This window comes from Lynx rufus, unplaced genomic scaffold, assembly GCF_022079265.1.
Source record: "Lynx rufus isolate CCGP_SWC_20201006 ecotype Redwood Valley unplaced genomic scaffold, mLynRuf1.p SCAF_23, whole genome shotgun sequence".
NCBI classification, from domain to species: Eukaryota; Metazoa; Chordata; class Mammalia; order Carnivora; family Felidae; genus Lynx; species Lynx rufus.
In genome coordinates, this window is record NW_025814838.1 from 12,864,368 (window position 1) to 12,878,247 (window position 13,880).

General features: G+C 43.0%; 1 protein-coding gene across 1 annotated transcript in view; it reads left to right on the forward strand.

Moving 5' to 3' along the window:
- The window catches only part of PARN (poly(A)-specific ribonuclease), a 167,071-nt gene that overhangs the window by 25,150 nt on the left and 128,041 nt on the right, over positions 1 to 13,880 (forward strand). Inside the window, exons 12-16 of the mRNA XM_047087376.1 lie at positions 503 to 559; positions 4,985 to 5,062; positions 9,359 to 9,402; positions 10,490 to 10,532; positions 11,677 to 11,752. Coding sequence (XP_046943332.1) covers positions 503 to 559; positions 4,985 to 5,062; positions 9,359 to 9,402; positions 10,490 to 10,532; positions 11,677 to 11,752 — 298 coding nt within the window. The remainder of the gene's footprint in view (positions 1 to 502; positions 560 to 4,984; positions 5,063 to 9,358; positions 9,403 to 10,489; positions 10,533 to 11,676; positions 11,753 to 13,880) is intronic.

A 13,880-nucleotide genomic window follows, 5' to 3' on the forward strand; every position in this document is an offset into this window, starting at 1 on the left:
GGAGGGGCAGAGAGAGACACACACACACACACACACACACACACACACACGCACACAGAATCCGAAGAAGGCTCCAGGCTCTGAGCTGTCAGCACAGAGCCCGATGTGGGGCTACAACCCACAAGCTGTGAGATCCTGACCTGAGTCAAATGCTTAACTGAGCCACCCAGGCACCCTGAAAAGTTTGTGTTTTTAAGACTGCTAGCTATCCATAGAAATTTCAGCAAACGTTGTGCAGTGACGGGTAAACCCTAGGCACTGTTAGTACAGGAACTAATAAATAATTTGCTCCTTGCTAGTTCCATGTTCTAAAACAGAAGAGTGGTCTATGCATTGATCATTTCAGATGCAGTTGTTTAGGATGATGGAGACAGAATATGGGAAACTAAAGCTGTCTAACTCGATGTAACATTTCAGTGCTTTTTGGGGGCTAGGTTTTAACCTGTCCAACTAAGGAATATATGTACGTCAATAGTTTCCTTGGTTTGTTTCTCTAAATTAGGAAGAACTGAATGACGCTGTGGGATTTTCTAGAGTTATTCATGCCATTGCCAATTCGGTAAGTGAACCAGGGTCTATCTATTTTCCTTCCTTCCTCCCTCCCTCCCTCCCTCTCTCTCTCTCTCTCTTTCTTTCTTTCTTTCTTGCTTTCTTGCTTTCATTTATTTTGAGACAGAGAGAGACCGTGCGTCAGAAAGAGGGAGGGAGAGAGAATCCCAAGCGGGCTCTACACTGTCAGCATGGAGCCCATTGTGGGGCTCGAACTCATGAAATGTGAGATCACAACATGAACTGAAACCAAGAGTTGTACCTTTGACTCAGCCACCCAGGAGCCCTTTTCCTCTTCTTCTTCTTTTTTTTTTTTTTATTTGTTTATTTTGAGAGAGAGGGAGCCAGAGCGGTGGGTGGGGAGGGGTGGGGGCGGGCAGAGAGATTATCACAGGCAGGCTCTGTGCTGTCAGCATGGAGCCTGATGTTGGGCTTAAACTCACGAATCATGACCTGAGCTGAAGTCCGACGCTCCACTGACTCAGCCACCCAGGCACCCCCAGGCTTTTTCTTTTTAACTAGGTTTCTGAATATAACATCTAAGGTGAGATGCTTAGTTATGATTGTGGATGAGCCATTTGGTCATGTGTAGAATGTTTACCTGGTATGGAGGGAGACTGGTTATAATGCACCGGGTGGGACATTGTAATTGTTGATTGGATCCACACCATTTTTCGGAAGGTTTTCTCGTAGGGGCGCCTGGTTCCTCAGTGAGTAGAGCGTTCAGCTCTTGATCTCGCGGTTGGGAGTTCGAGGCTCATGTTGGGTGTAGAGATTACTTTAAAAAATTGAAAAGAAAAGGTTTTCTTGTAAAATGCATAGGATTATACTACAATGTCTTTTTTTTTTTAATTTTTTTTTTTTAATTTTTTTTTTTCAACGTTTTATTTATTTTTGGGACAGAGACAGACAGAGCATGAATGGGGGAGGGGCAGAGAGAGAGGGAGTCACAGAGTCGGAAACAGGCTCCAGGCTCTGAGCCATCAGCCCAGAGCCCGACGCGGGGCTCGAACTCATGGACCGCGAGATCGTGACCTGGCTGAAGTCGGACGCTTAACCGACTGCGCCACCCAGGCGCCCCTACAATGTCTTGATATGGCTGCGTGAAACTAACATTTATTATTCTCAAAACTAGTAAGAAGTGGAATAAGAAAGGACAGAGTGTGGGGAGAAATAATCAGGTTTCTGACTGAGGGCGTTTTTGTTCCTTAATTAGAAGAATCTAGAGGACAAAAATAATGGAGTTCTGTATAACTGTAACTGAATCTTCTATCTTGATAGCTTTGATGATATTTGATGAGTTTTCAAAATGTGTTGACCATTTGTGTATATATGCTAGAGGGTTCCATGATAGGTATGGTAGACATTTTTGCTTGTTTCCTAAGTTCCTTTGGCAAAGAGGCCTCCACATCTTGCACAGATAAACTGGGTCAGGCTGCTGGTGGTTTTGCGGATTGTATATCCGAATCAGGCAGCTTGCTGGGTTGCTAAATAGCCTGGAGTCTAAGACTTTCTGTTCCTTGAGTGTCGGCCATGGAGAAGAAATTGTCCCCCCTAGAGACGGAATCATCTCGTCCCTTAGATGCCCAGCTTTGTATCAAGGACACTTTAAGGCTATAGAGATCCCCCCAGAGTTCCGTGGCTGTCCCACCACCAGGTGTGGGCTTGTCAGATCAGGTCTTGAGGGCAGGCCTGCCACTGTCCTCAACTGGGGACAGACAGCAGTGACAGAACCCTGAGCTCACTGGGAGCTGTTGGTCTGAAGTGAGTGAGGTAGTCAGAGTGGAATAGAAAGCCAGATGAGTCTGGAGAGAAACAAGGTGAGAGTCTGTTCAGAAGTGGCTAGGATAACAGGTATCCAGAGGAGCAAAGAGGGTCTTCTGGTCACATTTGCTTCCATTATACACACTCAGCCTGCGGACTTCAGTCAAGTGGTTAATTTGACTGAGGCTGGCCTGTACGGACATGCGGGGCGTCAGTTGGCTTTGAGCTCTGGTAGCCATCCTGAGAGTGTTTGTTTTCCTGGTTCATATTCAGATGCCTTCGCTGGCTGTGTGTTTGTTGGTTTTCCCTCCCTGTTGTCTTGTCTCCTACAGAATAATTCATAGCATGTTGATGACCGTTGGTGGTTAACGTCACAAAGCCTATTACTGAAGAAAAGTCCTATTTCTTAGCAATCCAGACATTTAATATTTCTAAGCCGCATCCCTTAAAAACATACTCGGGCTATGTAAAGCCAGTGAACACTGAACACTCTTAAATATTTATATGACACCACATTCTCTCCCTGGCACTGTTCGTAGTAAATATGTATTTTCTATAGTTTAAGAAACTATAGACAAGTCGCAAAAATAGTAGAGTTTCCGTAGATCCCTCGCGAGCTGCCCTTAACACTGATGCCTCATATAGCCACGGGGGTATCAGAACCAGGAAATCAACGCTGCTACAGTATTATGAACCGGACTCTCGAGCTTATTTGAACTTCTTCACTCTCCCCACTGACTCCGTTTTCCATTCACAATTCTTTCCAGGATCCTATGTCGCATTGACTTGTCCTTTCCCTTTAGTCTTCAGCCCTCTGAGCAGTCTCTTTTTGTCTTTTGTAATTCGATGTGCTTAAAGAATGCTGATGGTAATTTTGTCAGATATCCCTCAGTTTGGGTTTGCCTGATCTTTTCTCACGATTGGATTGAGGATGTACAGTTTTGGCAAAAATCCCACGGAAATGATAGTTTGTGATGTTGACCTTGATCACCTGGTTGAGCTGGTATCTGCTGGAATTGTGTACTGTGACATTATCATTTGTCCCTCTGTGGCTAATAAATTCGGGGGGATACTTTGAGACTATGAAAATGCTGCTTTTTCTCAACCTCTTGCCCACTAAAACAGCATGTCAGTGGATTTTGTCTGCAGCCATTATTGGTTTGGTGTTTTAATGGCGAGTTTGTATTTTCTTCTTTCTTTCTACCCTTGTTCTTGGAATTCTTCTGTAAGGAAGCGATGTCCCTTATTTCATGTTTATGTATTCATTTAAAAAATGTTTAAAGGGGCGCCTGGGTGGCTCAGTCGGTTAAGCGTCCGACTTCAACTCAGGTCACGATCTCACAGTCCGTGAGTTTGAGCCCCGCATCGGGCTCTGTGCTGACAGCTCAGAGCCTGGAGCCTGTTTCAGATTCTGTGTCTCCCTCTCTCTCTGCCCCTCCCCCATTCCTGCTCTGTCTCTCTCTGTCTCAAAAATAAATAAATGTTAAAAAAAAAAAATTAAAAAAAATGTTTAAAGAAGCATACACTTCGAGGAATTTATGTTATTCTACAGATTGTAATCTGATATTTTTATTGTTTATTTTGTTGCTCAAAATGTATCACTTTTGGCCATTGACGCTTCTTCAGCTTGGCTCCTGTGTCCTTTGAACAGGCCCCCATCCTTCTTGGAGCAACACCTTACTCTCTGGCATCACAGAATGTTCAGACTCCTATTGTGTTTTCCCTGCCTTAGTCCTAGAACCGTAAGGTCTCCACGGAGGCCTGGTTCCTTTCATTGCATAATGGTGTTTAGAAATCAGATCTGGCAGTAGGTTCCTATTGTGGTAGTTACTGCTGTGGCCGAAAGGAGAGCTTGTGTGTTGGATTTGGAAGATTTTGTATGGAATTATTTATTTCAGAGAATTGTGTTTAGCCCTATGAGTCAAGGAGTATCACTCTGGAGGTGCACTGGGACCCGGTCAAAAGCTCCATGGTAATGACCACATGCTTTATGTTAAAAATGGTGTCACCTGGCTAGCTGAATGTAGGTCAGTGTTCCATTTTGATAGTTAAATTTTTATCATGATGGAGTAATTGATTGAACACATATTGTAGTTCAGTTGGTTGAAAAGCAAAGCAGCAAATGGCACTGGAAATGCACATGAATTTTGACATAGATGTGAAGGAAATGGAAATTCATCCTGTTTAATAGAACTCAAGTTTATTTATTTTTTGTACCTTTCAGCGTTCTTGTGAATGTATCTTTTAAAAATAAATGAGTTGTTTTAAAGAACACACTCCTAGAATAGATGTTTGGAATCTGTTGACAAATTATTGACAGGTCAAGGTAGTTAGCATTTTCAGTTACTTTTTTGAGCTCTTCAATAAAAATTTTACTACTTCTGATTCTTGAAGGTGGCAAGATGAATAAAAAGCAGAGAAAAACATCAATGAAATCAAAGTCATTGGTGCTTTTACTTTGCATTCTGGATCTAATACGCTGAGATTAAAGAGGAAGAAAGCCAGGCCCAACTTATTTATCCACATATAAGGTTTTTTTGGTTTTTTTTTTCCATGTCAAAAAGTAAATTTAGGACAAAGTCCTCATAGAATCTGAACCGCACATTTCCGTCTCAAGCACCAGTATAATTTTGTGCCAAGAAGTCTTTTTCCTGACCTTGACTTTCTGTAGGGAAAACTCGTCATTGGACACAATATGCTCTTGGATGTCATGCACACGGTTCATCAATTCTACTGCCCTCTGCCTGCGGTAAGTGACTCAGCCTGGGCCCAAATTTTTTTTTAATGTTTATTTATTTTTGAGGGAGAGAGAGGAGAGAGAGCGAGTGAGCACAGGGGAGGGGCAGAGAGAGAGAGGGAGACACAGAATCCCAAGCAGGCTCCAGGCTCCGAGCTGTCAGCACAGAGCCCGGTGCAGGGCTCAAACTCATGATCTACAGGATCGTGACATGAGCCGAAGTCGGACGCTCAACGGAGTGAGTCCCCCAGGTGTCCCAAGCTGTGTTAAAACTTCATGATTCCTTGCCATGGCAACGACATTGGCGGAGCTAGAGAGTATCATGCTAAGTGGAATAAGTCAGAGAAAGACAAACACTGTATGATTTCACTCATGTGGAATATAAGAAACAAAACGAACGAGCAAAGGAGAAAAAGAGAGAGAGGCAAACCAAGAAACAGGCTCTTGACTGTAGAGAACACGCTGATGGTCACGAGAGGGGAGGCGGGTGGGGGATGGGCTAGGTCGGGAGGGGGAGGAAGGAGTGCACTTGTTGGGATGAGCTCTGGGTGACGTGTGGAAATGGGGAATTACTATGTCGTCCGCCTGAAACTAATATTACACCGTGTGTTAACTAACTGGAATTTAAATGAAAACTTAAAAAAAGAGAAATTCCCAGTTCCTTATTACTATGACAGTGTTCTCTACACGAGAGCTGTTTCCTTGTAGGCACCATGTTCCCAGGGAGAGAGTCTCATGTGCTTAGTCGTACATTTTTGAAGAGATGTACTTACAAGCCGTTATCGGGAATCTTCAGTCATCCGCCATTGCCAGAGCAAAGTTGGACCTTTGTTCCGTCCTGACGCCAGTGGTTTGCTCAGTTAGCGCTGGCCGGGGCTTCTTCGGCCACGGCTGTGGTCTCCCAGTTCGCTACTGCTACCTTTAGCTATAATGGGGCCTTTGAAGGCCAGTTGTGCTGCGGGTCAGCCGAGCTGGATCAGGTCCTACAAAATTCACGATTACCTCTTGTGGGGCTGCCTCCCTTAGATTCTGTGTCAACCTTGCCGTTTTTGCTCCTGGAGCCAAGTTGTCTCAGTGCACCAGGGCACAGGCTTCTTGGGCCCTGCAGGAAAGGAGGTTCTCTTCTGTCTCTTCCTCCTCTGCTCCCAACTGTGCACGTGGCCTCATCTTGCTTACCTCCCATTGCTCGTCCTCCCCTCTCCTTTATTGGCTCTCCCTACTTTCCGCCTTCGGGGATCTCACCCACACTCATGCCGTCAGCTGAAGACAGTGCCATCTTTGTCTCCAGCCGTAATCTTTCCCCGGATGCAGGTGCACAGTTCCCGCCGACTCCACACGACTCCATCCGGATAGCCTTCAGACCAGGAGGTGTTTGTGATTTACAGGTCTCAGACGAGATGTGTAGCTTACACTGCCTTTCTTCCCTTCTCACTCTCTCCCAACCAGTTATCTCTCCTTATTCCTTTACTATAAATTATAAATGATACCCTCTCACCAGTACTGTTTTTTGACATTAGTTGGGCCTCTTCCTGGTCACTTACGGAATCCTGACCACTTGTCTCCGTGCTGTCTCTCACATTTGGACCTCTTCGTTTTAACTGCAAGTAGCCTTCTCATCTGGAGCCTAGCAGACCCCAGGCAGGCTTCCTTGTCTTTCAGCTCATCCTTTAAAACAAAGGTTGGCAAACTTTTTCTATAAACGGCCAGATAGTAAGATATTTTAGGCTTTGCAGGGTGTACAGTCCATATCACAGCTCTCAGCACTGCCATTATAGCCCGAAAATGGCCATAGAATGGATAAACAAATGGGTGTGGCTTTGCTCGAGTAAAACTCTGTTTAAAAAATAGGTAATGGGCCAGATTTGGCCTGTAGGCCATGGTTTGCCAATCCCTGCTTTCAGCTGCCACCACATTAATCTTTTATGACTTCTGGACTGGAAGAGCTCCTTCAGAGCTCAGTGTCGCTTATACATAGGCAAAGCCTGAGTTATTTCATGTTTCTTATGAGACATTATTCCATCGCCATCTTGATTGCTTTCTTTGGAAAAGTCTAGCAAAGCCCAGCTGAGAATACAGTGGATCTGCTGCTCCCCTTGTCCTATTTCTGTACCCTCAGGACTGTCAGGGCTTTTAGGACAACTGTATCACCCTCTGGGACTCAAAGTTTTCGTAGTGGTGAGTCTCAAAACAAATAGGACCGATGTGAATTTGCAGTGTATAATCTAAACAGCTAATGTTTATTGCAGATCAGCCACTTCTGTTGGCCAAGTACAGCAGCTCCTCTCGTGATTTTTTTGACCTTTAAACCAGTGAAGTGATTGGTAAGGAAAGAGGAAAGTGTATTACATCCTGCGTCTGAATGGCAAATAGATCTTGGCACAGAGGAGGCATTGAATGTTAACAATTGAGCTATCTTACGACTGTGCTAGTTTTATAATCTTCTGATATATGGCTCTGTTCACATCACTGACCCTGCTCAAAAGTCTGAACCTAATCCCACATTCTTTGCTTTTCTATACAGCTGATTCTTTGTAGCCTGGCGTATCCAGCTTCTCTGTGATCTGGCCCAGCTGTCCTGTGCCTTCTAGTCACTTGTTGGTCTCCTTTCGGCCAGCAGGCCCGGCTCATTTGTTCCTGGGAGCTGCTTTGTGTTTCAGCCTGTCCGTGGTTTGGTCTACCATTTCCTCCACTTTGGATTTTCTCCACGTTTGCTATGTGCAGCTTTCCCTGTCTTACCAAGGTCCAGCAAACGCCTCTTCCGTGAAGTTTTCCATGCCCGCTTGCCTTGCCCAAGAGGTGATCTTTCCTTTCTCTGAACTCTCACAGAACTGTGTACCTCTTGTGCCTACAGTTTTTGTTGACAGCTCTCCCCCTTTCTTCTAGGTGATCGGCTCCTCTGGAGAAGGGGTTTACGGGTCCAAACGCCTAGTATAGCACATTGTCCACGCGCTTAATAAATGTCACCTTGAATGAAACTATTGTAGTTCTGAATCCAGTTCTAGTAGAAAGGGCATGTGATTTGCCGCAGAGTCGGACATGAGTTAGGAGACTTGGCTTCATCCCTTGCTTTATTACTAAGGCGACCTTAGTAAGTAATTGAACTTTGTGTTCTGTCCGTCAGAAGGAGAAAATGGTTTTCTTCCAGCTAGTTTTGGAAGAAGCATTGAGAATAAATGCGAAAACATATTTAAAATGGGAGAACTTTTGCATGCACTAGTAACACATTTTGCATTTAAAAGTGTTCTGAAGAATCCATGTTTTGGAGCTGCTTTTAGGGGAGAGTCTCTTCTGAAGAATCTTCTTGGTACTTAGGCATGACCTTTTAGAAGGCATTGGTCCAGAGCTCTGTTATATATGCTAGCCCTGGAAGGAGCCAGAATTCTAATTTTTTCTTGCTTTTGAGGCTCTGTGATGGCATTGAGGGGTGACAGCAGTCATTGTATTTTTGTTTGGCTTCAGCACTGAAACCACTTGTTCACGTATTGTCTGTTAATTTAACGACAGCCACTGAAAAGCTGGTAAATATTCCAAACTAGCTAAATACAGTGTGTATTTATAGACTTGGAAAGCTAATTGGAAGTGGCAGTTTGCTATGAAGCATGAATAACGCTGAAGAGAAGTGTAGTTACAAAGGGTCAGGAGTATGACGATTCAGTCTAGCGTGGCAATTATGTATGTAAATGAGTTCATTCAAAATTGGAGTCGCCTCCTTTCAGCTTTAGACTTCCTGATCAAAACAAACCGGGAAATAAATTGTCTAATTTAGGCACTTGCTACTGGTGCTTCTTTAGCAATTTTCTGAGTAGTTAAAGCATGCATCTTGCATATTGGAAGGTCTGTGCTTTAATGGCCTTTTTAACTAGCATTTCAGAGGTGTTCTCAGTAACGGTATAGCCTAGTTTACACAATGCCCATTTCCTATATAAACCATTCTATTTAAATAACCGTGCTAGTCTTGCTGTTGGGATGGATTTGTTGAATAGAGCTATTACTAAAAGCTTTCTTTGTGTAATAGAAACCTTTCCCCCTCCTGTTTCAGCCATAAGATACTGGAGTTTGTCTATTTTGGTTATGCAAAGGTTTTATTTCAGATCATAGGATCCCAGTCAGTGAGGAGATTGTGAAGATTTTCAGAAAGTAATTATTAATTGGAAATGAATCTGGCCGTTGAGTTTAAAGGGCCCGCGTGAGTATCAGTTTGAAGAGAGAGCTGTGAAGCTTGAAATGTTCATGTATGTTTGCAGTATTGTGAGTGTGTTTAGTAAAATCGCAGCAAGTCATCGTCCGTGTTTTGTTGTTGTTTTTTAGGACTTAAATGAGTTTAAGGAGATGACAACATGTGTTTTCCCCAGGTAAGCTTTCTTCAAGGATTCTTTTTGTCTTTCATTCAAAACAGTGCTCCTACTATCTGTGATACAAACAGGTAATAAATAGTAATAATAGTAATTACCCGATCATGGTTATGATCCAGTTGATACAAGCTGGGAAATGTTTTAACAGGTCCAGCTGTGATGGTTTGATTTTATAATCGATGGTTTGTTTTATTCCACTAAAAATCAAAATTTGAACTCAGAGTGAAAATAGACGGCAATTTATTTCTTCTTGTCCCACACCCTGCGGTCCGAAAAACCGGTGGAGACTTCTTGGATTGGCTCTTGTCTCTCTGATACGTTGAACCTGCCTTGTCCTTGTCAGGTGTCCAGTTGAGAGTATTCTGTAGTTTGTCAAGAACTTTCTGGCTAGAGATTTTTTCCCTCAACTCTGAGTTTACCTGTTAGTGTCACAGGTCCCATGTCAGCCACGTGGAGCCTCCAAAGCGAGGGTCTGTGTGTGAGGACAAGTCTGAAGAGGGACGGGCATGGTAGCAGAGCTGTCATTCTTCTCTCTGGGCTAATTCTGTCCTGTTACCTACACTGTTCACATTTATGCCAAAAGAAACAGCGTTTTCATATTAGTGTCTCTCTCCTTTTTTTTCTTATTCTAATCTCTGAAACCGAATTCTAACAAATAACAAGAATACCATGAAACTAACAAATGCAGATTTTTCCCTCCACGAGTTTATTTTGTACAAATCTGGGTAGGACAGCAGTTGGTAATGAATGGTGTTGGGGGCAGGGGGTGGGTGTTAGACCTGCAACCATATTTGAACCATGTAAAAACCTGGGAAGATCTTTGCTTTCTCCTTGAGACTGACATAGCCCACACCCTCTCGGGGTCCAAGCAAATCTAGAGCTGTGCTCCGAGTGTGGTGGAGTCCCATAGTCTCGTGATGAAGAGGGGTTGAGAGGACGGAGTCCCAGTCTGATGTGGAGATGCCGGCCCTATGTCAAAATGGCTCACGTGTTTAATTCTCCTGTCGGCTTTTAGGACAGTAGGCTTTTCATTTGAGTAACATACGTTTTGGACCGTTTGCCTTATTGAAAATTCTTTTGTTTTTAGACTCTTGGATACAAAATTGATGGCCAGCACACAACCTTTTAAGGTATTTTTAAAATTTGAGCTATCACTGATAAGCTGTGTTTTGATGTGTTTCGAATTGCCACTAGGAGCTTGAAATTCTGGTCTATTTAAATATCATTTTCTTTCTTTTATATATATATATATATATATTTTTTTTTTTTAACATTTATTTATTTTTGAGACACAGAGAGACAAAGCACAAGCAGGGGAAGGACAGAGAGAGAGAGAGAGAGAGAGAGGGAGACACAGAATCTGAAGCAGGCTCCAGGCTCTGAGCAGTCAGCACAGAACCTGATGTGGGGCTTGAACCCAGGAGCCCTGAGATCATGACTTGAGCTGACGTTGGACACTGAATGAGCTACCCAGGCGCCCCTAAATATCGTTTTCAAATATACCCAAAAAAGAAAAAAAAAATTGGAAAAGAACTAGAAATAAATATATCAAAATGTGAATAATGGTTGTCTTTGGGTGGTGGAATTATTTTTTCTCCTATATTCTTTTTGAATATAAACGTTTTTAATGTTAAAATACATAATGTGTTTTTTTGAGGGAGTGCGCTTGGCTGGCTCAGTCAGTAGAGCATGTGATTCTTGTTCTTGGGGTTGTGAGTTCAAGCCTCATGTTGGGCTTAGAGCCTACTAAAAATGTGTGTGTGTGTGTGTGTGTGTGTGTGTGTGTGTGTGTGTATAATGCATTTTTTAATAGGTTACACATGCACACACTTCATTATTTTGCTGATTTTGTATATTTTGGTTCTATTTTCTAATCAGGAAAATTCAGGTAAAAGTATAGTTGTCTGCTGTTTTGTGAAGTGACTTTATATAACTGAGCAAAATGAATGCCAGAACTGTATAGGTTTCTGGCCCAAGTTCTGTAGGTATTTAACATGACTTAAAAACCTTTCATGTGGTGATACTTACCAAGCATGGTGAAAATGACACTTGGCTGTCTTTCACATTGAGTGAATGATGACTCTTGTGTTTCTTCAGAGAACACAAGGGGGCAGTACTAGATACTGGGTTTTTTTTTGGTTTGTTTTTGTTTTTTGTTTTTTGTTTGTTTTTTTGTTTTTTTTTGGAGGATTCTGACATTCAGTGAATCTCTGCTGTAAGTTGTACTGAGATGATTTAAGCTCATACATAATTCTCTGCTTTTCTGGTTTGTAGGATATCATTAACAACACATCTCTTGCAGAACTGGAAAAGCGGTTAAAAGAGACACCTTTCAACCCTCCTAAAGTTGGTAAGAATATAAAGTGATACTGATAGTGCCCAAGGCCCTTGTGATCATTACTGACGTATATCACACAAGGAAGGAAAAGTTGCTCTGGAAACCAGCCGTGCACATTTGTGGATCTTGGCTGAGTTGCCTTGCTCCTGCCCTGTGTTGACTTATGCTTTCTGAACAAAGCTGGTCTCATAATCCTACATCTATTTTAGGTTAATCAGTCAGGTAGCCATGCATTGAGAAGTTTAGCAATTAAAGCTTCAGGGCTTTTATTTCTTAATGCTTGGAATTCTCCCAAAACTTGATGTATCTATCTTTTCTATGGGGCAATGTTTAAGCAGAGACAAAGAGTTGGTGCTTAATTGCCAGGGGTCGAATGGAAACACACTTTTTGTCTCAGGAAAGCCCAAGAACTGGGGGTCTAGGAAGGAGGGTCTCCACCTTTGCCTCCCGTCATTGGTGGCCAAGCTATGGAAGGGCAGCAGCGAGGAACACCAGAAGTAGGGAGGAATGTTTCTCAGGGCAGAGATGTTTTACCATGTCTGGTCATGGCCCCTACCCAGGTAGGGCCCTACCCAAGTCACGTGTTCCTTCCTTGGTTCCCGTTCGCCTCATTTTGCTGCTGATACCATAATTGGCATTCCATTAGCTGTAGTCTGCAAACTTCTGAAGACATTGATAATTGGACTAATGGTTCAGAAATTGACAATGGAAGGTACTAAAGCTGCCAAGATTACAGCCATTTGTTTCCCTTTCTGGGTAATAGTCCAAAAAGGGAATTAAGAAAAGGAGGGAGGGTGAGAGAGGAAAGCCTAGACCTTTTTGTCTAACACTATGATGGAAATCATTGATTTTGGAAATAAATGTGTGTTTCAGTTGATGGTAGAGTAGAGCCTCTTACCTACTTGGCGTCATGTTAACAGATTTTTTTAAAGCTTAATGTCTAATATTTAATACAGAGGTTAAAAAAATTCTTGCTTAAAGACCCTTATGTTGACTTAAGAACATTCACAGTCTAGGGGCACCTGGATGGCTCAGTCTGTTAAGCCTCGGACTTTGGCTCAGGTCACGATCTCTCTTTTAAGAAAGAAAAAAAAAAAAAGAACAGTCACAGTCTTTTTGTTGTTAATTTCCATTCATGCTTTTGGTTTTGTTGCAGCATTTTGATACTCATTTCCAGAATGGTGCTAGGAAATATTTATGAGTGATAGTTGTTTTTTTGTTTGTTTGTTTTTGTTTTTTTTTAAAGAGTTAGAGTTTTACCCTATTCTTTCTGTGTAATATTCTGGGACGTGGCAGAGAATTTACTCTAAAGCAGGTTACTCTTCCCAGACACTGCACTCAGCATCTGTGTGTTGATCAGTGTGACGTAAGAATCACGTAAAGCGGTCTCTCCTAAGAAGTGGCCCCGTATTTGATGGGCAGCATTTTTCTTTAATGTTGTTTAATGTTTTATTTATTTTTGAGAGAGAGTGAGAGATACAGAGTGTGAGCAGGGGAGGGTCAGAGAGAGAGGGAGACACAGAATCCAAAGCAGGCTCCAGGCTCCGAACTGTCCGCACAGAGCCCGACGTGGGGCTCGAACTCACGACCCGTGAGATCATGACCTGAGCCAAAGTCGGACGCTTAACTGACTGAGCCACCCAAGCGCCCCTCCATGGGCAGCATGATCGCATGTTCTGATCTAGTTTGGGAGTTAGTTGTACCTTCATCTTTAGATCCATACGTTTGGAAATGTGGCAGAGGGCAGTGCTGATCATTGGCAGAGTTGCCAATGCCGAGTGGCGTCTTTTGCCTTCTGGGAGGGTTACCTGGGGTATTGATAGATGACAGTTACCAAGCATTTACCACGTGCCAGGCACGATGTGAGAGCTTTACTGACATTAGGTCGTTTGATCCTCACAAAAGCCTAATGAGGGAGGTTTTCATCTCCATCCTGCCAAAGTGGAGGCCCTGAGGTCAAGCGACTTGCCTAAGATCACATAGCAAATAAATGGTGGAGCCAGGATTTAAACTCAGACGGTGGGACCCACAAATCCATGCTCTTAGTCATGACTGAAATACCGATTACGTCTCTCTATCATCAGGGAAGAAGTTCCTCGTGACCTCAGAAAGTGGGCAGAAGACAGGTCATTGTCATAGA